This window comes from Trachinotus anak, unplaced genomic scaffold (assembly GCF_046630095.1).
Source record: "Trachinotus anak isolate AG129_WGS33_773 ecotype Australia unplaced genomic scaffold, CSIRO_AGI_Tana_v1 ptg000009l, whole genome shotgun sequence".
NCBI lineage: Eukaryota > Metazoa > Chordata > Actinopteri > Carangiformes > Carangidae > Trachinotus > Trachinotus anak.
In genome coordinates this window covers 12208527-12233674 of record NW_027273860.1, presented here as the reverse complement: position 1 = coordinate 12233674, position 25148 = coordinate 12208527, and the positions used below count along the sequence as shown (strand labels likewise).

At 40.0% G+C, this 25148-nt stretch overlaps 1 protein-coding gene across 3 annotated transcripts in view; it reads left to right on the top strand.

The window, feature by feature from the left end:
• myripb (myosin VIIA and Rab interacting protein b) overlaps positions 1-25148 on the top strand; it is a 106899-nt gene that overhangs the window by 62048 nt on the left and 19703 nt on the right. For all 3 annotated transcript variants that reach the window (XM_071485379.1, XM_071485378.1, XM_071485377.1), the window contains exon 4: positions 16106-16242. In XM_071485379.1, coding sequence (XP_071341480.1) covers positions 16106-16242 — 137 coding nt within the window. The remainder of the gene's footprint in view (positions 1-16105; positions 16243-25148) is intronic.

Below are 25148 nucleotides of genomic sequence, written 5' to 3'. Positions count from 1 at the left end.
TTTCTGTCAAGTGTATCTTCTCGCACCTGCAGAGGTGAGCTGTGGAAGCCCTGCAGCTTCTGTAGTGACTGCCTGACTTGTGGCTTCATGCATTTTGAATGAAGGTCTCTCCATATTTTCTCCAGTCCCTCTCTCTCGCTCTCTCACTCTGACTGTCTCACTCTCTCCTTCTATATCTCTGCTTTCCCCTTTCCCAAGCATTGAATCTTCTCCACTTGTCTTCAGTGGGGGTTCATTTTTCACGCCCACAAACAGCCGCAGGATGCACATCTCCACACTCTGTTTCTGTTTACTTCAACACTTTCTCAAACGTACACATCTTGGGCAAATTGGTTTCAGCAAACACTATTCCCAGCCAGAGTGAGTGAGTGAGTGAGTGAGTGAGTGAGTGAGTTTGACATCCTTTGAACCTGCCTGCCTCCCCCCTCTCAGTTTGTGTTGATGCACTCATGGTAAATATCAGATTCCCCCGGCTACCTGCAGTGGACATGGGCCGACGTAATAGCTTCCTCCTGGTGTCAGCACCTCAAAAACCTGCAGGCAGATAAACACAGATCTCTGCTTTCTGCAAACACACATACATATATCCTCTCTCAGACATGAGAGATGTAACGCAGCATGTAGGACAAAGTAACAGCTGCGAAAAGCATATTCAAACACAAACGGACGCAGCAATCTGAGTACAAATACCGAGTCAAACAAACACAAAGACAGACAAAGACACAAGGGGACAAACAAGAAAGGGAAGGAAGAAATGAGGCAGAGTGTAGGCTAAACACGTCTTTGGGTAAGCTCGTCATGCTTGCTAATCCTTTTCCTCACCACCTCCACATGCCACAGAACACACACACACACACACTCACAAACACACATCAAAATACCTCCTTCCATCATGCCATTGCTGTACGTCTCTTGTGTGATGGTAGGAAAGAAATTGGTTTCTAAGATTTGTGCATTATTTTGTCTCACCACTGGCCATATTTACATTTGTTAAGTTGCCCTGTATTACAAAGAGAACACCAGCTTCCTCCATGAAAGATTCATTCAGTGTTTACATCCATCCCCGTGGGCTGTCACTTCAGTATGTGGACCCTGACAATTAGATTTCAGGCATTTATATTTACATTTTATGCATTTAGCTGATGTTTTTTTTTTTCTTTCTAGTAAGGGGTGCAGAAGTCACAGCCACAACACCCAGACAAGACACCCAAGTTGTGCTGCATAAATTAACATGAATCAAGCTGAAAACTATGATTTTTCAGTGTGTAGTTGAATGATTCTATGTTGTCACATCTTTAAGTTCACACATGCAACAAGTTCTTTATAAATGTGCACAGAAAATACACATATATAATTTTTTTTCCTTCATACACATCAGTACAGTGTTGTCAAAAAATATAACTGTACTGTGTTTAGCTAAATATGATTTTAAGATGCACACAGCTCTGTACCTTCTGGTGGGCCTTTAGCCACAGCACATATACACCTCGCTTTGTGAATGTGATGGCAGTTTTACATGTCAGGCTCATGTCTGAATAAACAGCTAAATCTCCTTTACTTAAAAGTCTCAATGGCAATCTTACAAGATTGGACATTCAGTGACTCACTCAGTGTGGCTGAACTCTGAATTGAATGCTGTCAGATTAACATTATTGGCACAGCAGCATATGGTTGAATATGCAACAGTGAGAGATTAAATTCATGCCATAGTAAAAGCACAGTAATGCATCACTCCAGTATCATTTCCAGTGTGCAAAGGAAACTGAAACCATGAAACATTGGGAGTAAGTTCAATTTAAGTTGATGAGGAGATTCCTCCCCTGACAGATTCGTATATAAAAACATTTTTCTCATTTGCAAGGGTTAAACAGAGAACCTCCTTGTATGACCACAGTTATCATCCGACCAGCAGTCTCCCAAATTATCAATCTGAATATCCAGCAAAATCTTTTGCATAGAACATAGCAGCAGCTAAATGATAGGTGTCCCAAACACTCTGTAACTGGATAACCCCTCATTACTATTCAACTATTCTTCTTGGGCACCATATGGCCAATGTTTTGCAAGAATTTTGTCTCTTTCTGGTCTATAACTAACATTTAGGTAATAGATACCTACTGTGTGTGTGAATGACAAAAAGCCATTACATCAACGTAGAAATGAAGCCATCAGTGTTATGTTTTCCATGTTGGAGAAGGGTTTTATATTTCCAGTAACAGGCATCATCACCAGCCTGCAGAGCAGCTACATACACTGGTCTTCCCAATCTCTCTCAGTATTGACTTTGCCCTCAGATGGAGAGTATCACCTTGATGTCTACACCGATCTTTCTCAGAGGTCATTGATAATGATCAGAGAGAGAGAAGGTGTCTATACCCCCCCTGCCTTACCCCCCCCCCCGGCTTCAATTACTCAGTGTGACGGCATTGGTATGAATAATGCAGTCGTCCCCTGCCCCAGCAAGGAGTACTATGTACGCCTGTGTATGCACACACTGACATGAAAGAGAGAGGGCAAAGGTTCTTATGAATGATCAAAGCCGAGCTGGAATAAGAACAGCAGCAATGCAGAGGCTGAAACAGCAGTGTGTTATACACCGGTCATCCAAATGAGCTTAATCACTGATCTCATACTTTCCCCTCAACATGTAACCCTAATGTGATCTTTGTACTCAGCTGCTTTTATTATCCAGAGTTTCTATATTTAATAGTGTTTCTAGCTGAGCTTTTTTGCCCTGAGATGAGCTGTTTTTGCTTCAGGCTCTTTTGATGCTGATGAGGGATGTTTTATCTTAATGAGGTTTACATGGGTAATTAAAAGGCTAGATAAAATATACTGCGCATAAAAATTGCATGTTGAAATAGGTTCAAGGCAAACTTTTGTCCACTCGCACTGAGGTAAACTCCTCCCAGGGTGGCATTGTGATCGGTAAGTCGTGCATGGTAGAGTTGACTGTCTCAGGGGACTTCGGTTGATGGATGGCACTGTATTTCATCTATATGGCATCCATCTCCACATGTAATCTGTTATCCTCACACCTACTTCACACCATCACCCTTCTCCAATGCAGCCTCTTCACATACGATCACTAGCCTGATTATATGTCAGACACCTGTGCAGGACTACAATATTGGAATTTTTTCAAATTCCTACACTAATAAAGCTGTCATAAGACATATTCGATATCACTATTTGATTTATTCTGTCATAATCTGCTGCAACATTTTGAAACTGAAAGCCTCCCTCCAACTTTTATAAGATACATATCAGATTCTGAGGTGGAACAAAGACAGAGAGACTTGAGTGAAAGAGAGGACGTAGAGGTGAAAAAAATAAGAGGGATGGATGCAAAAGGCAGCAGAGTCCAAGCCAGGAACACAAAGGCCAGCAGCAGCTATTAATGGTATTTCAGCTGAAAGTAAAAAGGCAGAGGGAGATTTCTCCTCCTCTGTTGGTGAGCCCCCTCAATCCCTCCATCTGTCTCTGTCACCACAAAATCAGTGATGGCACAGAGAAAAACACCACGCTGTAAATGGGAAAGGAGGGATGAGTAAGCGAGAAGAGATAAGTGTGTGTGTGTGTGTGTGTGTGTGTGTGTGTGTGTGTGTGTATATGTGTGCGCATGCATGCATCTGGTGTGTGTATGCATTTGTGTTTTGTTTGTGATCTGTGTGCTGAGCATCAATGATTCATCGTCATCCGTCTCCCACGCCCTGTCTGCCAGACTGAGCCGAGTGATGTTTGCTCTGTACAAGCGTGTGTGTGTCATGTGAGAGCTCAAGGTATGGCCACATGTGCCTTCAGTCCAGGGAAACTGCCCCGCATTCAGCACAGAAAAAGGATGTGATGTCATGTGTCAGATGGAGGTAATAAAGAAATGCTGATCCAAGAATATATCATAAATTGTAAACAGTGTATGAGAGTGACGTCGCAGTTTGCAGTGCAACAGTGTAATTTACAAAACAGGGCGAGAGCACACCACAAGAACAATTAACCCTTTTTATGCATCGACATAACATTGTTTCTTTTGGCCAGCAATGCAAATGAGCATGTTGAATAACGGTGAGCTTTAACCTGCTGGTCTGGCTCTAGCACTGAAACAGGAAACACATTCTTTAATTTCTCAGTTGCATGAGCTTTAGTGAAAGATGGATGTACATGTCTTTGCACACCATGCAAAGGAAAACAACCAATAGGAGTTGCAAGTGCAGTGACAAAGAACACGGTCCCCCAACCTGTAAACACATCCAGTTGTTTTCCTTGGGTCACACAACTACGCAGAGGGTACTGCAGCCAGGGATTCAACCCAAGTCTTTGCAATGAAGCACCTGAGCTACCCACTGACCAGCTAATCAGATACAGTTGTATTTACAGCCACCTTCAACTGAAACCATCAGCAACTTTGTCATTGTGCGAGGCCAAGTTGCCGTGCAGCCATCTCTTGTTGCCAGCATGCCTGCTGCTGTGTGTTGGCGTTGTTATTAATGTTGAGCATTTTTGAGGAAGTACACAAACTGTAGCCCATTCTGGTGCTGTAAACAGCTGATTAATGTGTATATACAGCAGTATATACAGTAGGTCATAGGGTGAAGGAAAGTGGGTACAGTTACAACCTGATTGTCTCACATTTTGTGATTAGCAAACAGACTGAAAACAACTTTCATAGCACTAAAACTAATGATGAAAACATCTGCCTCCTAATTAGCCATCACTGCTCTTTATCATTGGTAATTAGACTTATGCTGAGTTCAACTGTACCTTGTGTCCAAATTGCAGAGATCTGTTCCTCTCTATGTGCTGCTGTTCATTTGATATGAGTGAATATGGTCTTGGTTGTATGGATCTGTTAAGTGAACTTGTAACAGTGTTTTTGAGGTTTCACCTTTCTTTGTCCATAATGAATGCACATTAGTGTTTTCTCTGGTAGAGCATAGACAAATTTCTATGCATGTGTCACATATTTGTATTGTAAACACTAACTTACAGGAGGGTGTTTTGAGAGGGGAAAAGGAGAGAGAGATTCAGTCCGACAGCAGACAGGCAGTGAGACTGACATCATGTCAGAAAGCAAAGGCAGGAGTTGTAAGAGTAGCCTGCTGTTTTAGCGGCGATCTTTGAATCTTGGTTGGTGTTGTGTGACTAACTTGATGGGAACTGCTCCCAGGGTGAGGGCAGCCAGAGGCAGGCCATTCACTGGTTCCTAAATTGGTGGGAGTGCAATGAAATGGCTAACTTTATTGGTCTGTTTTTTGGCCGCATTTCCCCCAATGAAATGCACTCAAGAGAGTGGAGAATGTGGCGCTACTTGCATGGTCGCAGCCAAGACACTCACTTAAATATAATAGGCGCTGGTTTGTTGTGGGCCATTAAAACGTCTTTATCTTTTTTAGAGAAAAACAGAGGTCTCCTGGGGCATAGCATTCATAAATAGAGCCCGGCGTGCTAGTGTTAGTGATCAGATTTGTGGAAATGGATTTTAAAGCCATGTGCTTCTCTGAGTCTTCATATGAGTCTTTGTGTTCAGATTTCAGACACAACACATTGCAATGTTTTAGTCTTTAACAGGCAACAATCTGCACTTAAAACATTGCAAATACTCAGTGTTCAAGTGATTTCTCATCAACTGCACTTTGCATCTCTGGTGTATAGAGCACTAAAGTGCTTCTCGTGTTATAAACAACACTGGTGCATTAATGAGAGATGTTTGTAAAGCCAAGGACAAGAGCTCTCTCTGCAGTACAAATGCAACCTGGAACCTTTTCAATCTGGGGTGTGTTTGTACTTCTCCCCAGACTTTACAGACAGTTTCCCATCATGCAAAAAGAAAGTGAGTCAAACTTTTACATTTCCATACTACTCAACCTTCCTGTGGTCACAGTAGAGGTCATAGCTTTAGACAGACGCCTGCCACAAATGTCAAACCCTGATGTCTGGAGGTGTTCTGCAACTGTCTGTAAAACACTTCCCATGTACTATGTTCTTATTCTGTGAAAAAAAAACAAAACCTCTTTCACAGCTTCCTGGCTTATCAAGCATACACAAACACACACACACACACACACACACACACACACACACACACACACACACACACTCAAAGAGATCTTAAAAGAGCAACTGTGGCCAAAGATGGTCTCACTGCTTCCCCGACTTTTCCACTGAAGATAGATTCCCATGGATTATATAGACTGGGGATGTGCTTTGAAAACAAACTTCTAAAAATAGATCCCAAGGAACAAATGCCCCATATGAAAGTGCTCATCTTGTCTTTCTCTCTCCCTTTGTCTGCATTTCCTTTTCCCTGTCCTCCTCTGTCCTCTCTTTCCCCTCCATCGCTCTGCTCTTCAGTCTCTAACAAGTGACAGTAATATATGTGGTCTGGTATTGTCTGGCTGGTTCCCTCTGCTCCCTAACAGGCTGTTAAGACTGACACCTCAGTGCATTGTGCTCTGGCAACTTCAGGTTCTTCTTCCCCCGTTGCCCTGTTTGTCCTTTTCTTAAAGTGACTTGGGGATGATGATGTCCAGGGTTTGATCAGGTTAATGACCTTTACCCAGTACCTCCTTCTATCATTCTACACTGACTGCTTTTATATTTTATATAGCACAAAAATTCAGCTTACATTATTATTCAGCTGAGTTTACAATTACTGAGCACATAGGGGGCTAATTGCAGAAGAGCATTTCTGAAGGACACGTGGTTTTAATGGATATACTGGCACTCTGATCACAGAGCAATTTCAACAACTTGGCCACAAGAGGACCCCTCCCACCCTGTAGGAGGTGCAATAGAAAAAAAATTAAATAATCATAAAAAAAAGTTTTTCGTGCAGTCATTGTGTAATCTCTAAAATCCTGTTATTTCAGTGGATTTTCATTTCCTGGCTAACGTGTTTGATGACATTAAGAGGATAAAACCAGGGTTCCCACCCCAACTGTGACCTTTAAAAAAACCCTTGAAAAAGCCAGTGATGCCACCTTATGAAGATTTAAGAACCATCCAAAGACATCTAACAAATTAATTATATTTACAGTCTTTTGCCTCCTGTTTTTGGTTCCACATAATTGCTCAGATAAAGGCTGCAGGGAGCTGCAGTTTTCATTATCTAATATCCACACAGAATAGCCAGATGGAGAAAGACTTGAGTGGTGGAAAGCGAAACCGCAGTCTTTTCTATCACTAGATTTCCCACATTACTGGGCTGCTGCAGAGCTCTGCCTCTCCACATGCTCCCCTTAAAATCCCATGTGGTGCTCTGGCTGTGCAGAAGCAGGAGGCTCAGAGAAGATTATCTCACTTTTCCATATGTTCCATACATTCACTCTGAAATACTGTATGTTAATGTAATATACCACAGCCTGTGAAAACCCATTTTATTAGCAGAATGTTTGGTCTCAAAGTGACCCATATTTGATATCATTTTGAACAGACCTCTATCCCAAAATGACCCACATGTGCAGCTGAACAACAAATGATGTGACATTTGGCCAGCTGCTTGGAGAACTAACCTAATTGTCTCAAATGCTGTATTACACTACTGTATGAATGCCCTAGTTTTGTTTGAATTGAGTCATCTTTTCAATTTTAATTATATTCTATTCCATACAGAGTGACAGTAAAAACAATATGGATTTTTGTGTCAGTGATTCAAACTGCAGACTCATGGACAAGTAGTCCATGTCTGATAAGATGTTTCAGATTTCAAGAATGACATTCACATCAGTAATGAAAAAAACAAAACAAAACATAATTTCGATTCCTTCAGCTGCATTTTTTACTGTACTTAAAAGGCACATTTGCAACAACTACAATCATGTAAATTTATTTGGTCTAATAAAACTTTGTTCATAACCTGTGTCAGATTATATGTTATCATTTGAGGAATGCCAGATTGTGCATTGTAGGCATTGTGAATGTAAAAAGAAAGAAGTATACTGCATGAGAGCAGAAGCATATCATCAGCATATGTCAACCATTTGCACCGCTCTTAGTTTTGTAATGGAACATGTAGAAGACCTTGAACTCTTCCTTGTTGGATTTGAGGGGGAGCCTCAGTTTGCAGGATTTTACATAGAGGGCTCAAGCTCCTCTGTAGACCTAGCCATGCAGTGGCCGATTGTCCTTTCCAGGTATGAGATGGTGGAGATTTAAAATTTATAGCTGTAGTGGCCACAGGACCCTTGGCAGAATCCTGTGTTGGTAAATTCGCGCTTTAAATTTTCCCATTCTGTGGACCTTTTTCAGCCACCCATCCAACTCCTATCAGGTGTCCTTCATGGCTGTATGCCTGCTATCAAAGCTGATCTACCATATGAAGCTTCCCTGAGATGGTAGAAATGGTGTTTCTGAGATAGAGAAACAGAAATTGTCCACTACTCCGCCTCTCTTCTCTGGCTTGAAGGCCATCCTGGCCCATCCAACCAGCCTCTTCAGTCCCTTCAGAATCCATCTTCCTCCAGGCACTGACTCAGCAGTCAGTGCTAGGTTCTCCATGAAGGTGTGAATTGGTGGTTGACAGAACCAGGACTTGGACCTGGTGGTAGGTGATTTCACCAGCATGTTTATTACCAAAGCAAACAGGATAGCTGACCCTTGCGTACTCACAGAAGTGGAAAGTATAACAATTGCCTCAGTTTGCTAAAGCTCCAAATCAGCCATTGGTGGGCATGTCTCACAGTGCAATCTAGGACCACCAGTTTGGACTAATGAGCAAATATTTCAAACTGTGTAAATGGGCCCTATTTCTTTTAAATGCAGTATTGATGAGTTATTACAGACAGGTAGAAAGCCTTCTGCACAGGATACTCACTCTTTGTACTTACTTGGATTCTAGTTATCTTACTTTTAAAGACTCTGGACGTGAGAGGATAAAATGTCTCACAAAATGAACTGAGGTGAGAATACTCAAGAGCTGATCTGAAGATGATAATGACCACTATATCAGAATACAATAATAAAGCTACAGTCTTAATTCTCTTATTACATGTATCTGTTGCTGTGCCAGGATGCACTGATAGCATATATCAAGTGTCATAACCTAAAAAATGATATTGTATTCAGGACTTTCCATAAGACTCCCATTGTGTCAGTTTTATGTTACATTTCTGAAATCAAACCCTGCTCACTAAACTTTCTGCCTCATCTACAAAGAACATTCTATGTTTCTAACGGGAAAAAAATGATTATTTAGGACTCATGTTTGCTTTAAAAACTACAGTATGTAAGTATGTCATCAATTAACTAATACAGCACAGAATCAGTATTAGTAGTGACTAACTGGCATACTGTAGGTCCGACAGTCTGACTCCCAAAACTACTGCTTTAGGAAACCAGACACCATGTGAGCAGTTTGTAATTCACTTTGGTCCCTCCGTCCATGCTCTGTCTGAGAGCACTTTGTCCCAATATAACTCATTTCCAGTCTTCCATACTGTGCCACAGGCTCTCCCAGCTGCCAACACATTCATCTGTAACACCCTGAAAGAATGACGGTCTGAAGAGAGAGAGAGGAGTGATAAAGAGGAAGGGAGAAACAGAGGAAAAGACAGACAGAGAGAGAGAGAGAGAGAGGGAGAGAGGGAGAGAGTAAAGATGACAGCTTTAGGTCTTGAAAGAAAGAACGAGTATGAGGGAGAGATGGCAGAGTAAATTGCCTGACCGCTGCCTAGAGCTCTGCTCCTCCTAAATTTAGACTTTTTAGAGATGGAGGTTAGGGAAGTGGATGGAGGAGAATGTAGCAGAATACCTTACAGTGGCTCTCCAGGTTAAATGTTGCAGTATACCAGAAACTCTATCAAAATTGTACAAATCTCAACTGCTGTGTGACTCACGCTGCATGCAAATGTGTGTCCAGTCATAGAGGTCTGTTGATTTAATGACCCCAGCTGCTCTGCACAGGAGAGCCTGCCAACACTCAGTGTTTTCTATAGGTCCTGCTTGTGTGGTCATACACTGCACGGGCACACATCCTCTCTTGACATAAGACGTCTCATTTGAAATGAAATGATCTTCTAAATCAGCAGACAGAAGAAGCTAGAAGGAAATTTAGAAAGGAAGAGAAAATGCATTTCTCCCCATCTTATTACACAGGACAAGTTCTTTTTATATTCCTGTACCTCTGCCTATCTAAATGTCCATCATAGAGGCACAGGCAGGTGATCAATATTCCAGGTGCTTCCTGGACAGGTTATATACAAGACTGCCTACTGCGAACTAGACACTGTTTTAAATCATGCTGACAGGTTAGGAGGGCTGTGCCCTGCAGTTGACCCTCGACCTTGTTCTTTGTCCTTCGGCCTATTCTACCCACACTGAATATATTTTAGAAATGGTTTTCTTCAGTACTGTGATGTAGCAACACAGATGACATAGGTCAGGGAGGATCTCTGCAATAATATGCAAAATAATGCCTAAAATGTGCAGATATTTTCACAGTATTTTATGGATACAGTATATGACAATCTACACACCTTAAAAATAAATACTTTAAACCTATATAAATAAAAATGTAGTTTGTGTAATTATTAAACTCACATTAGGAGGTAAACATCAATGTTTCATGCTGGTAAAGATAGCTATATCCATATTATTCCCTCTATCTCCACTTTTTCTCTCTATTAAAAACACAGATTTTCTGGGTCTATGTTTTATGTTCTCAAAAACACACAATTTACAGCATGTATAGACAATAAATTGTCCTTTTTCCACTTCTCCCTCTTGCACAAATCTGCTCTGACATGTACAAATACATAACAACAGAAGCAGCAAGAGATGTGGATGAAAGGCCATTAATTCTTGTTTGGAGTTAGATTTTCTCAGAGTCCTCATAACAGCAATTAATGAATATTAATATCCCCCCTGCTATGTGCTACATTTGCTTTTCAGCAGGCCTGTTTTCAGTTGAATACATGTTTGTGTAACAGATCAGGGATGGCATTGTAGAAGAGTGACAGAGGAAAGTTTCTTCCAGTGAGTAAGGTCAAATATGACTTCACACCATAGCTTGCACCATGTTTAAGTGTTGTGGAACATCATGTTCCACAACATGGTCTGTCTGGTAGATGTTTGTTCCACAACACCACACACTGAATTTCCAACAGGTCCAGTGTTGCTGCTTGGCCACGACCTTTGACCTCCCTATGGAGGGTACAGATGCATTTTTCACACAAATTCATGAAGTATCATAAAACACAATTTGTATTTACATTTAGTATGCATTTTTTTGCCTGTGGACTGGTGAATTACTGATGCAACAGCAGCTACTTCCTTACATCCATGCAGACAGTATGATAGTAGACCTGGACTGGTTAAGTCAGTAATTGGATAGAGAAAAACTAGGGATAACTGAGGGTCTTGAAGGAACAGTAACACATCGTCTGCATAAAAACAAATTTTGGTCTGTCTGGTAGATGTTTGTATACTCACTGATGGTCGAGAGACCACTGAGCAAGAGTAAGGGAAAATGAGGGCAATGTTGACTTGCTCGCTGTGTAAAAAGATACAATGTAAAGTCAGCCCAATGGTGGGTAAGGCAGCCAGGGGTGATATGTATAAGGCCCATATCGACTTAATGAATTATTCACTGAACCCAGATTTTTGTAAATTTTGGGTGCTTAAAATCTGCATTAAGCTTATGTTTTGGTACCTAATTGTGTTCCTTTAATAATACCTCTAATAAATAGAAACATACAGCTAAACCTCTTCAGGTTTCAGCTGGTTTCTCCTCAGTTTTTCATTACTTTCTTTTTCCCTCATAAAACTTGATTTTTATTTTGTATGCAGAAAAGTTTTATCCCTGGTACACAATGTTACAGTTAATTTAAAGATTCTCCAGATTTTCACTCATTAAGACCTCGCAACTCAAGGGTTTTAACTTCCCAGACATCAGGCACTTTGATCTAACCCTGGAGCTGAGAACAATCTAATTTTTTTCTTCTTATTTTCTTCTATTAACAAGAACAGTCACTCTGCAAGTCTTCAGAAGAGAACAGGGTCTATTTGATGTTCTGTTATAGTCAGCCCCCACCCTTCGTTCTTCTCCCTTTGCTCTTCTGTCCTGTCTCTACAGCAGCTTCAACAGAAGCTGAAACCAATTCATTAGAAGGCTCAGAAAGTCAATTATGGTAATAGTTCACTTTACCAGGGGAGGTGGAAACTCAGCAAAGTCAGATACTTTTTATTGCACTCCTTTGACATATTCTTCTATATATTTTATTTAGACCTCATTTAGATGTGCAAATTGGTTTTTTGAAGTATAGAGGGCAAAGAAGAGGAAAGAGGAGGATGAGAAGGGGTCCCCAGGCCTGTATGCAGAGCTGACCTAAGGCAAGTGAAGAGATGAAGGAAGAAGAGTAGAACCAATGTCAGGAGACCATCCACAGGAATCCCTCTTACTTATTCATGCAGCAGCCGAGCATCAGGGAATCTCCCAGCCTCATTATGAAATGCGTATTTGCAGAAGCTCACGCAGCAGTACAGCTCTTGCTTGAAAGCCTCTGCTTATCCACTCCACTCTCCTCCCCTCTGCCTCTCTTTTTTAGATCAGATCACTCTGGGGAAGCAATGTCATGCTTCATTCATCTAGATGCCTCTCCCACTGTCCTAAATCCCTCTCTCTCTTTATTTCTGAAAGGGAAAGCTTGGCTAATTTAAACAAGTTTGTGTAGTTGGCATAAAAGGAAACAGATGCCTATGCTGAAATTTGTATTTACTTATCATCTGTTTCTGTGCCAATTTGATTGATGGGCAGAGTGGAATGAGAGCATTGCACTACTCTGAAGCTAAGCTACATATGAAGGCAAAACATGTATACATGCTCATTAAAATGCACTAAATGTGTATGTAATGTGTACTGTACATACTGTAAATATTTTTTTGACCAATTGACCATGACTCCCAGACAATAATTCTCGAATATGGCTTAGTAACTGTAAATTGGCAAAGCAGGCTTTGGAGTTCTCAACATGTTGAGGTGGTCTGCATGTATGGGCTCCAATTAGATTCAATAAAATTTTGAATGCATGATGTCCTTAATTAACCTTTGTAAACCTGTAAAATAAATCTACATGGGAAATTCAAGTTTGAGCATGTAAAAAGATTTGTAGTTAGAAAAAAAGACTCTGTGAAGGAAGAAGTGCTCTTTTGAACATGTGCATACAGATACAAAGCAGAAAATTCAGGCAGCACCACACTGTATGTAGTGCTGAAATTACAAGTACTACTGAATCTGATTGGACAGTGGCAGTCCAATCATAAATCAGAGTCCAATTAGAGGGCAGGAGGTCCTGTTGCCTTCTTCTCCACTGCAGATCCTGAAATGTGTAGTAGCTTTTCAAGATCAATGACGGCACAGGTTGCTCCACAATCCAGCTGGGGTTGCATACATACACACAATGCTAAATTTTTACCATCATTTTCTACAGCATCGTCAAATATAATTAAACCTATTGCTTGAGCAGTAGGGTCCACCATATCCTTGCTGCACTCACCTTTTCTCCAATACGCCTTTTAGTTCAAAGGTTGCTCCATGTGGTTTGAGCTCATTTCAGTGTATAGATTAAACCTATTTGTATGTCCTCCTTGTATGATGCCTCCTTGGAGCTGCATTGCTGTTCAAGATTCATTTCTGTGCCTTCTTCCTTGGCCCGAGAGGGAGATAAAAAGAGCCAGGCCTCTTCATTGGAGCTCAGCATCCACCATTACAGTGACTAGGTTCACCCGTGGCATGAAATTAAGGAGGTGAAGCCCATTGAGCAGCCCAGCAGATAGAGGCAGAGAATAATAAATCCACTGAGAAAGGGGGGTGTAGAAGGAAGGATGGGAGGGATGTGGCAGCCCATGCCGCCTCAGGGACACTTAGGATCCCTTTATTAGCATGGCTATTTTCACCCTCTCCTTCAATGGCCTGTCTCTTCACTGAGCAGAAGCATCAACATGTACACATACTCTGAAACACTCACGTCATGTACTGTGCGTACTCTTTCAGTTTCTCACTGCTCTTTCATAATCGAGGAAATGGAGTTGATGAGACATTTATCATGTAGTTACATATGTTAAGTGCATGTCTCCAGCCTCAGCTCTCAGGGTTAAGCCTATTTATTCCTTCTGATGGCTCAAATACTTAAAAACCGGTCATAAATATATTGCTCTGTTTTTGGAAAAGACTAATTTATTCCCTGAAGCAGCTGGGCATTGTAGTTTTTAGCAAAGGTAACTCGAACAGAAGCAAATAATACATTTATTGGGAACTATTTCCAGCTATGGATTAATACATACATGGCAGCAGAATGGCACATGTGGGAATAATTCTAAATAAACTGACATACCCATGTTCATTGTAATGAAGGACCATGTCACCCAGTGTAACTGTGTGGTTTGTTGGTTTGTTTGTAACACATGAATATGAGGCTTTGGCCACACTGCTGATAACTGTTAGTTTGATCAATTCATTGTTGAGTTTGTTCTTTTCATGGGATTTGGTGACCATGAGAAAAATATCCTTTAATACAGGAGTTACTGGTAATGTTTTCAATCAAAGAGGGTCTTTGTCAGCCAGATAACCACATGAAGACAATGAAAAATTCATATTCAAACTTCTTTGTGAGTGTATATACACAAAAACATCATAAATAAATAAATAAATATATAAAAATAAAATGTACAAAAGTCAGTAACTCACAAAGAAATTCACTCACAGCATCAATGTCCAATCATCCTATTAATTAATACACTAATAAAGTAGTTATCACAGGCTAATTAATAAATAATTAATGCACAGTAGGTGCCAAAGGCTTTCAAGATACTGAAAGCTATACTTTTTTTTATAAATTGTTGATGAATACAGGACAACACAAATAGGTAACACTTGAAAATACATTGCCTCTATTAATCGTTGTACTCATAAGTACAGTATGTGAATATAAAAATATGAGTGAGTGCGAGTGTGTTTGTTCTGTTTTGCTGATGGTTTGTCATTGGAGAAGAATGAGTTGAAATTTATTTGTATAGCATCTTTCAAAAACAAGAAAAAACAATATATATATTTTTTTTTTACATAATTTGTGGAAGATGATAATAAATAGTGTGTAAATAAATAAATACGTTTGTTTGTGTGATTTCCATAAACAGTAAATCTGTCTTTGTGTGTTGTGTTTGTTTCTGCTCGCTGTTGTGTATGACTCTGGTACGAAAAAGCAAAGGGATTGACTGCAAGATTAAACACAAAGTTGGCAGAGTTTCATGCAATCCGACACAACACTGGTGCAAAGGGAGCACTTCTCTGAGAGCTTTTCATAACCCTCTGTTATGAATTTCTGCTTATGTAATCATCTGGTCCATGCTGAGGTCTGACTGGTTGGCATTCAAGCAACCGGCTGGCCTGTGCGCCGAGAAGTGAGGAAAAGCCTGGAAAATGATGTGACGTCATATTAGAAAACCCAAGCCTTCACACAGCTTGAATTCTGCAGAATAATACTGTACATAAATACTTTTGATATCCTTAACACAACATCCACAGAGAGGGAGAAGCCAATTATTTATTTCATATCAAAGAGCAGATCTTTATATGACAGTCAAACACAAACCTATTATAATACTCTATTAAAAATACACTAGGACTGGGCCTGCATGGCCTACGAATAATATTGCAATCGCATTACATGATATTTTTGAAATCTCCTCTAAAGCACTTCATAAATATGTGATTTGTACTCAATGTTCACGATTTAGTCATTTACTGAGTCCCATGTGGAATAAGCCATGATACATCGATTATATTTGTTATATCGCCCATCTCTAAAATACATTATAACACACCATTACAGTCCTGTCTGACTCTGATTGGATTTTAATCATAAGACAGACTTCATTCTTTCTTAGAACAATTGAAAAAGGTCTGGTTATTTACACTTTAATAATTAATAGACACCCAACTTAAGTAGATTTTAATGGAAGTCTTGGCTCGAACTGTGAGTTATAATCCTGGTGTAATTATAATAAAATCTGATTCCAGTTTCCAGTTTCTGTGCCATCTGTTCGTTTGGACCTAATGTCATTCTTTCTTTCTTTATTTCTTTCTCCTCCTTCCTTCTTTGTTTCTTGTCTGCAGGCTTTTGAGAACACAGTCCCTTGAATGGTATTATAACAATGTGAAGAGTCGCTTCAAGAGGTTCGGCAGTGCCAAGGTTTTGAAGACTCTGTACAGGAAGCACATTATCGAGAGAGGAGCGCTCTCTGATCTCCCAGGTAACTTCATCGTCTTGCTTTTTTTTTTTTTTAATCAGCCACACATTGCATCTGTGTGGTTTCCATTCTTTATCTGTTTATTTTTAACTTTTAATTATTCTCCTCTGCATCATCTTTGATTGCAGAGCGGCCTTCTGTCTCTGTGCAATGTTGTGTCATGTTTTGATTAGAGCAATGTGGCTGATTTGGCCAGAGACATAATATTACTCTTCCTCCAGTTTAAAAATTAAAATGGCCTTTTATGAGATGCAAGGTTTTGGCCGAACAGAACCGCAGAACAACCACAGAGAAGCTCACTTGACTGCTCATTAGTTTGCTTTGTCAAATGATCGACCACTTTGTTTCACACATAGTTTTTCTCTTGCTGACCGATGCACTTAATTACTCTCTCACTGGGATGGGGAAAGATTTTCCCACAGACAAAGACACACACACATCTGAAGGGCTAAGTTGATGGTGGGTGATTGAACTCTTTACTTATATTTTTATGACATTCAGTTTTAATTAATTTGATCACAACAGTCTTGATTTGAGGTACCCACTTTATTCCATGACTGCAGTGTAATTTTGCTGTTGCACCTGTGGGTGTGATTTAAACTGTGTGTGTTAGTGCTTGTGTGTGAGTGTGTCAGTAGTGATGGTGACAGACTAGGGGGGAGCTTCCCTGTGGATTCATCCTGCCAGTTAATCCCTTGCGGTGGCTCAGGCCACTTTGCGCCCTCAGTGAATTGTTCCTGTGCAGGACAGCAGCAGTGCAGCTTTCATCCTCCACCCCCCCACCCCCCCGTCTCCAGATAACATTGTTTTGACCCGGCTGAAACAGATCGGTCTGCCACTGTGGCTGAGTACAAAGCATTATTTCAAACCCTGGTACATGGGATTAAATGAATGAAGAGAGCACAGAGGGGATAAATCAGGTCAGGAACTGGATGAGATCGAGATGAGGGGGGAATACAGTGTGACCATAACTGAGTGAAGTTTGTTTTGGACAAAGTTAATACCATCATAATAAAAAGAAATGGTGTCCTCTACTATGCAGGTGGAGGAATACAGCCACAATATAACTAGCTTGCAGTACCAGCAAAACTCATGTCTGTTATTACTGCCACATTGTTACATTTTCCTTTTCGCAGACAGCAGGTCTAGCCATTGTAAAAGCCAGCAGGGCTATCTTGAATAACTAAATAAAATAACTATATTTGGCTCACTGAGGATCTTAAAATGTTGCTTTACAAAAGCACATGTTGCAAAATAACATGATACGTCAGTTCACATCAGATCTTTATTGTCCTGCAAGAGGAGAAGATATCATAGAAAAAACATGAAACCTAAAACAGAATCGCTAAGACAATTGAAGACATTAAATGTGCTTGTACTGTCCAGACAATACTGAAAAGAATAAGAGATTTGTGCAATAAAACCTAGGAAAATAATGGTTTAGTTGTTTTTAGAGATGTAATGTATGAAACAAGATCAGTCTGCTGTGTACGAAAGCAAACTGAAGGGCTAATGTACAGTAATGGCAGTAATTTCCCATTGACAGGTATTTTTGACATTTCACAGTTTATGTTCTAGTACAAATCTTTGCCAGAACAATCATGATTTTTGTTATGACTGTAGTCTCTACTGTGGTGCACAAGTGGACAAAATGATTCTCCTTCTAAACCTCCACTTTTCTGATTTGCTCTCCACTTTCCTCCCCCCTCATCCTCTATCCTCCTCCCCCACCTCCCCTTCCCACTCCACTTGCTCTGGCTCTCTACTGTCCTCCATATATTCCTCTCCTCTCCTCTCCTCTCCTCTCCTCCTCTCTTACATCATCTGGGGAGGACGAGGAAGGATTATGTGACTCGGCCTCTGGTCTCCCAGCTCACATGAGCCCAACAGATTAGACCGGTTCCAACTCTCAAATACTCATCGCTCCCACTGACTGGCTTGCCATATGAATATGGGTATATACTGTGGTGTGTGTGTGTATGTGTGTGAGCCCCTTTATGTTGCTTGTGTGTATCTGTCGGGTATTGTTGGTTTGTCGAGGAAAGCCTCAGATTTATTTTTGTTTACATGACAGTATCTTGTCTTTTACATCCCGCACCTACCTTTGCCATCTTATATATCAGATTAAATTAAAAGGGGCTGTGAAAATGTCAAAAAGAAGCTAAATCTACAGATGTCAAAACATGACTGGGTTTTAATTTACTAGAAAGAAAAATGCCTTTTAAAACCTCTTTTGCAGCAAATAATGAGACATGTCAAGTGTCTTGACAAGTATATAATGGTAACAGATTACCATGATGTATATCAAGACGTCTGTGCTTTGAGTCGAACAGAAAATAATGAGATTTTAGTTCAGCAAGTAAATCAGCACTAGATTGGAAAAAAATTCAATTAGATAAAGATGTTGCACATTAACAAACTAATGTTACACCATCTCGCTTGGTCTACTTTGCTCCAAGAAAAAGAGCTTTTATTATGTAGCCCAGAAAACTCCCTGAGTGTTAATATAGGTCTCCTTTCTTCATGCATACAGAGAAGCAGCTCAGTTCCCATCCGTATGTGAAAGACAGGTTGCTTTTATATATGTGCTGGTAGAGAATGTTTCATTTTTTTATTTATCACCAAGGGGCCAATGCTTGTGAAATCAACTCTATATGAGTGTGAAATGCCAGCTGACATGACAGTCAGTGAGAGAGATGTGACTGTTTTACATCTACCATGTCCCCAGAGAGAATGTGTGACCTTCAAACCAGCAGGAAGAGAACACGGAGCGAGCGATTTGTACCTCCATCATGTCCATCATCTCCGGTGGAAGGGAGTAATGCTTCTCTGTGACCTGCAACAAATACCACACCACATACCATCCTCTGTGTGCGTGCGTGTGTGTGTGTGTGCACGCGCAGGAGGAAGTGAGAGGGTTGCTCTGCATGACAGATGTGGCCCCTGGAGTTTTCACATTAAACATGGATGAGGTGTTGGTGACCACATACTGTAAGAACGAACAGATAACATATCAGAGAAGACGGAGTGAAATCTTCCATCTTTATTTCTTTTTTGCTTCAACAGCTAATTTTCTCTTTCTTCACAACTGATCCAAGTACCTCATCAAGAGGATCTGCAGATACCAAGGACTGATCCAAGTGTGTTAAATTATCAATCTCCAACAGGTGGCTCACGAGGTACCATTACCTCACTCCCTGTTTTAAAGTAGCTCACCCAAAGGCTCAGAGAGTATAGTCTGTACAAACCATGGATGCATAGTACAAACTTTAAGCAACGCAACTTCACTCAGTCAATCTACTCCAAATTCAACTAAATCGAATACACAGAAATACCCAGCCCTCTTCAACACCAAATAATTATTTTTCAGTTGTCAGTCAAATGAGTTTGTTTATATCAATTAGGTCACATGCAGTGACAGCAGCTCTTCTGGATAAAAGAACAGATATAAACTAAACTTTTCCAGCAGCAAAGACGAATGGATCCATGCCATGGATTGAATTAGCTGGGTTACTTGACAAAGGAGCTTCTCTTTTCTCTGACTGAAGAATATTTATGGACGTTTATTTGCAATGGTGTTATCATGTTTGTGAGTCTGGGCTGAATGAATCATGACTCCGGTTTTTGACACCAAAAATTGACACTGATGATGTGTCTGATGTGTTTGATTGAGTTTCAGTTTTTGGTAAAAAACAAAAATTTTATGACTTGGTAAATTATCTTATTCATCTGATTTAGTTTTGAGGTCAGTTTGAGTGTTTTGATATAATATGTGAATAAACATAACCGGTAATACAAGACATGAGGAGCTCTCAGCCCCTTTTTATTTTGTCAGAGTAGCTCTCAGAGGAAAAAAGGTTGCGGACCCCTGCTGTGAAGGGATGAAAAGAAACAAGCAAATGTGTGCAGCATTTGTATTTACTCGTACATTAGTCTCTCCTAAACACTGTAGCATGGAACACTCTTAGCCTGTGGAGCACAAGAGGCTACATGTCAACAGACTGAGGTTATTAGATGTAACAGAAAACAGTGGAGCCACTGTGTAGTGTCTTGGTAAAAGATTAGAGGGAAAAAACAGTTCTTTCAAGTGAAATAGGCTAATGGAGTACATCACTTTCTTAAATGAAAGTGAAATGATATGATAGAGTATCAGCTATTATCTATTTGAGTTTCTAAATAGGTTCATTTCGAAGACAGAGGAGTGAAGGAAATCAATATGTAAGGCTATTATCTCAAAATACATGACATTCAAAGGATTTGTTTGACATTTGTTGAGACTTATTTGCTTACTTGCGGAGAGGAAGGCCTCATTAATCCTCAACCTAAGGTACGGTTGGAGTCTTCTGTCTGTTCTCTGTGTTAATTTTGTCCATATTTGTGTTTGTTTTGTGAAAGCTTCCCGATACAGACTAAACAGAGCAGTACGTCATGAGGCAGTGCAGCCAATAGTTCAAGCGCGACACGATCATAGGATTTAACAAAAAAGTTTATAAATGCCAGAAGTTATGAGGAGAGGTTATGCCCATATTTGTGAAAAGAACCCTGTGTTCACGTTTATCTATGTATTCAATGGCCTCACGGACCACATGTGTCGCTTAATGTAAAGGACGCGTGGAAGTATGTGGGCAGTGACAGTTACATTGTTTGAAATAGACACATGTATTTTGTATGTCAAGGGAGCATATCTATGTAAAAAGGATGTATAGTTTTATGCAGTTATCTGCCGGACAACCTGTGACAAGAGTCACTGCACTCAGCCAAAAAATAGTCTGGCACATAACCTCTGGCAAAACCACAATGTGTTGCTTTTACACTTTGGATTTTGTATAGATATAGAAAGGTTGTTAATCAGTGAGCTTTAGAGGCAAATTAGTAGGCAAATTCACTCCCCTTTGGACCCAGCCAGGCTAGCTGTTTCTTCCTGTTTCTGCTCTTTATACAAAGCTACGCCAACCAACCAGCTGTAACTTCATACTTACTGTACAGACACGAGAGTAGAGTCAATCTTTTTGTCCAACTATCAGAAATACGAGCATTTCTAAAATGCCAAACCATTTAAATAGTGTGTATTCAGAAAGTGAGAAGTTTATTTGAGGACCTGTGTTAATGAGCCAAGACAGCAGATATTACTGTCACACCTCTCCTTTTTCATGTGTCTTATCTCTTGCACTATATTCATGTGCTGTGCCGTGGCTATGCATTTCTCTAAAAATGCATCTGAGGAGTATTATGTTTATTATGGGTGTAAGTGTGGTGGCTCATACTTGTAATATTTATAAGGACTTACCTATTCATTCAATATCTCCATCACATTATAATTTTTATACATCACTCTCTACCTCTCTAGTCTGGTTTTATGGCATAGCATCATAAAATTTGCCATGAAATGCAACGTGATGAGTCTGTTATGAAGTATCAAAAGCAGAAATGATGGATTTTTTTTTTTTTTTTTTTTTTTTGACACTTAAATCTCATTCATTTCAAACGGGGGATTACTGTTGTCCCACTTTTTTTTCTCTGCCCTTCGTGTTTGCTATCACATCCCTCCAAATGTCTGTGGGAGGCTTCCTACCTACCCAGTAAGATGACGGTGACTCTGGAAATGTTCAAACATATTATGACCTTCAAATATTCCACTCTGCTAAGAAAATTGAGAGAGGAGAAGCAGCACAGCACAGAAGTGTGGTGTTTTTGAAGCTTTTTGTGGCTGCTGCTGCCTTGATGATGAAGGAAGAGTTCATGTCCTTGTGTGTGTGTCTACACTATTGTCTTGGCCTATGTCTGACATTGATATTATGAGACAAAGACTTGCATTCTCTGATGCATTCTCTGATGTACAATCTACAATTACTGTAGATTTCTATTAGTAAGGAACCACAAAAGAGACTTTGCTGCTTTTTTTTCCCACTGTATTTGCTCAATGTGTGCTTGTGTTTGTATGCTCTGCAGGTTTGGTTTGTGTGCATTGTGCTTCAGCAGAGCTGCAGTAAATTAAAGGATAAAATTACTCAGTAGGCAAATTACTAAACACATGTTGTGCATCTGATTCTGGGTCCATTCCCAATGTTGAGAGATTATATTTACCAGTAGTTTTAGCTAAAAATTGGTAGTGAGATTGTTGCTGGCTTATTGATCATTTGATTGGAATTTGGGGACAATCGGAACATGAGCAAACACAGATGATGAAGAATAAACAAACAAACTGTTAACGGAAGCTGCCACAGTACAAGTGGGATGATTGTTTATTGTTATTTAAGGTTCTCTCTCCACCGACAGCCTTGTGTAGGTGTGTTTCTGAAATCCTTTGCCCCAGCTTTTATTTTGTGTCACTGAGAAGAAGATGCAAATTTTACCATTTCGTCTGAACCAGCCAAGGTCAGATAAAGAATTCAGTTTACATTTTTCTAGCTGTAGGAACATTTTTAAAGCCGTTAGGTGCAAAGCTATGGTTCCCAAGAAAATAGATTAGGAAGTTAGGAGAATTGCACTTGCCGTGCAGAGTATTGTTCACTATGCTGATGTGATCCATTTCTGTCCAATATGTGGTTACTTCGCCAAAAGAGGTCTCAGCCCTCGACGCTAAACTACAGTGCAGAAGGTTAGATGTAACTAATCTAGTGAGTCAGTGCCAGGACAATGCAAACAGTGACCTTGGCTCTACCACTGTTCTCCTCTGCCAAAACAGCGAAGCAGAAACACATTGTAGTAACAAAACACAAAGACCTGATGCACTTAAGAGATTTGTACTCACTGAAGGTTTTTTCTATAGCACATTGAAAAATAAACCTACTGTTCTATGGCTCAAGTATTTTGGACACTCTGTATTGTCACTTTTGGGATCATTTCTGTTGTCTGAGTTCTTCGAGCTGAAGGCTTGGTGACTCAGAGTACAGTGCTCTGTCTGGAGGGATTGGAGGGCAGAATGTTAAACAGAGGCCCAGAGCCTCTGCTGTCAAAAAGCAAACAACCACAGGGCTCAGACCACATTGGTGTCAAGAATGCAACTGACTCCATTTGTGTGGTAATGACACTGATGTACACACAGTATATGCACGTGTTTATGGACGTATGTGTGTAGATGCATGGACGACTCAGTCTTATCTGGTTTTCAGGGGCATTTTGGGTATACACAGTTTTTATGAGACAATCCCTTAGAAATTAGAGCCATTCATTTTACCTTTGCCCTATATATCTATTTATTTGTACTGTAATGTACATCCTGCACTTATTTCTTTTATGCAGTGATTTGTATGGGGTTGGCATTTTCTTCCACATTGTACTGCATGGCGATCATTTTCTACTGCTACAGACTTTTTCCTTGTTTGTTTTCTGCAGTGCTGTTCTAGCCCAGGTTCATGATCTAGAGGGATTAGCCCAAGCAAAAGGCTCCCTTTAAGTCACTATGGTGACCTGCAAGTGACATTAGTTGTATTAAGAAAATGTAAAATGAAATACTCAAAACAATTTTAATTATTGGAGACATTTTGCTCCTTCATTTTGCATTCCACCTCCATTGTTTGAACTTTAAAGGCCATGTTTGCTGTGGGACTAATTAATTTCCACACACACGCACAAACCAACATTTGTGAGCACAAGCACCACCTTGATGGTCAGTAATATGGATAAAAATGTTTATAATTTTAAAGTATTACTGTTTTGTCTTAAAACATCCTACTTGTCTTATAGTCAATTTTTATGACATATGTGAATTAAATTTGCATCATCTCCGCAAAAGGTGAGTAAACCCCTTATCTCCTAATTAAAGAGACAAATGAATCTAGTGCAAGGTTGTTTACTTTCCACTATTTCCTGGCCTGTTGTGATGTAAACAGACATGCTGTCGGTTCAGCCGTTGTTCTGAGGATGTTGTTTATGAGACTGTGTGTGCTGCCAGATGCTTCATTGTAATTGAAAGGAAACCGTCTGGACTCTCCATCCTCCTCCTGCTGCTGCTGCTGGCACTTCAGGAACCTTAGCTCTAAGTGGAGCTTTACTGGCTCATTTATTTATACACTCTCACTCTATGTCTTTTGTCTCCTCTCTACATATTCTCTCTTTATTACATTCTATTCATTTCATGCAAGTTAATTCCCCTTATTGCAAAGTTTCATTTTTTTGACAAAACAACAAAAGATTTTCTTTTTGAAATCTAATTTTTTCAAGTTTTAAATAGTCCCTTCAAACCATCTTGTTTAACTACATGCATACATCTAACAAGTGGAGCTTTTGAGTGGCGGGAGATGTTCGAGCTTTGAGAGGACAAAGACAACTTTACATTCCAGATGGTTTGTTGCACAGAAGACTTTGTGGGAAACTGTTTGGAAAAGTCTGTCTATCTTATGACGTAGTCGGAGAGTGCTGAAGAGGAAACAAAGACATGAAGTCCAGGTGAATTGGATGCTGTAATCAATCGGCTTAAAAAAGAAGCCAATAAAAACATTCCAAAATAAAAGTTTGACTGTGTGGCTGTATTTTATGGTAGTTGTTGTTTAACACCGAGTGATCAATGTTTAAGGACAGCAGGATCGTTGGAGACAAAACATTCAAGTTGTGTTTGGTCTGTACTGAAGATGTTTTAGAGGCACAGACCTACACTGCGAGTTTGCATTCTATTTTGTTGGCTAATATTCACAACTGTAGCTGTGTCACTCCCTATTTATCATATACTGTATTACTCTATATTGATCCACATTTATCTGAGTGTTGTAATTGTGTTAAGTTAATGCACAATATAGTTTTCTCCAACTCAAACAATCCCAAAATGCAATACGTCACATTTTATAACATAGATGCAAAAATTACTGTCAGTGACAAGACAAATTGTTGATGATTCATCAGTGTTCAAAATCTCAATTTACTGCTCAGTGTGGTGGTTGCCCGTTATACAGAAATGAGAATGAGTGAACAAA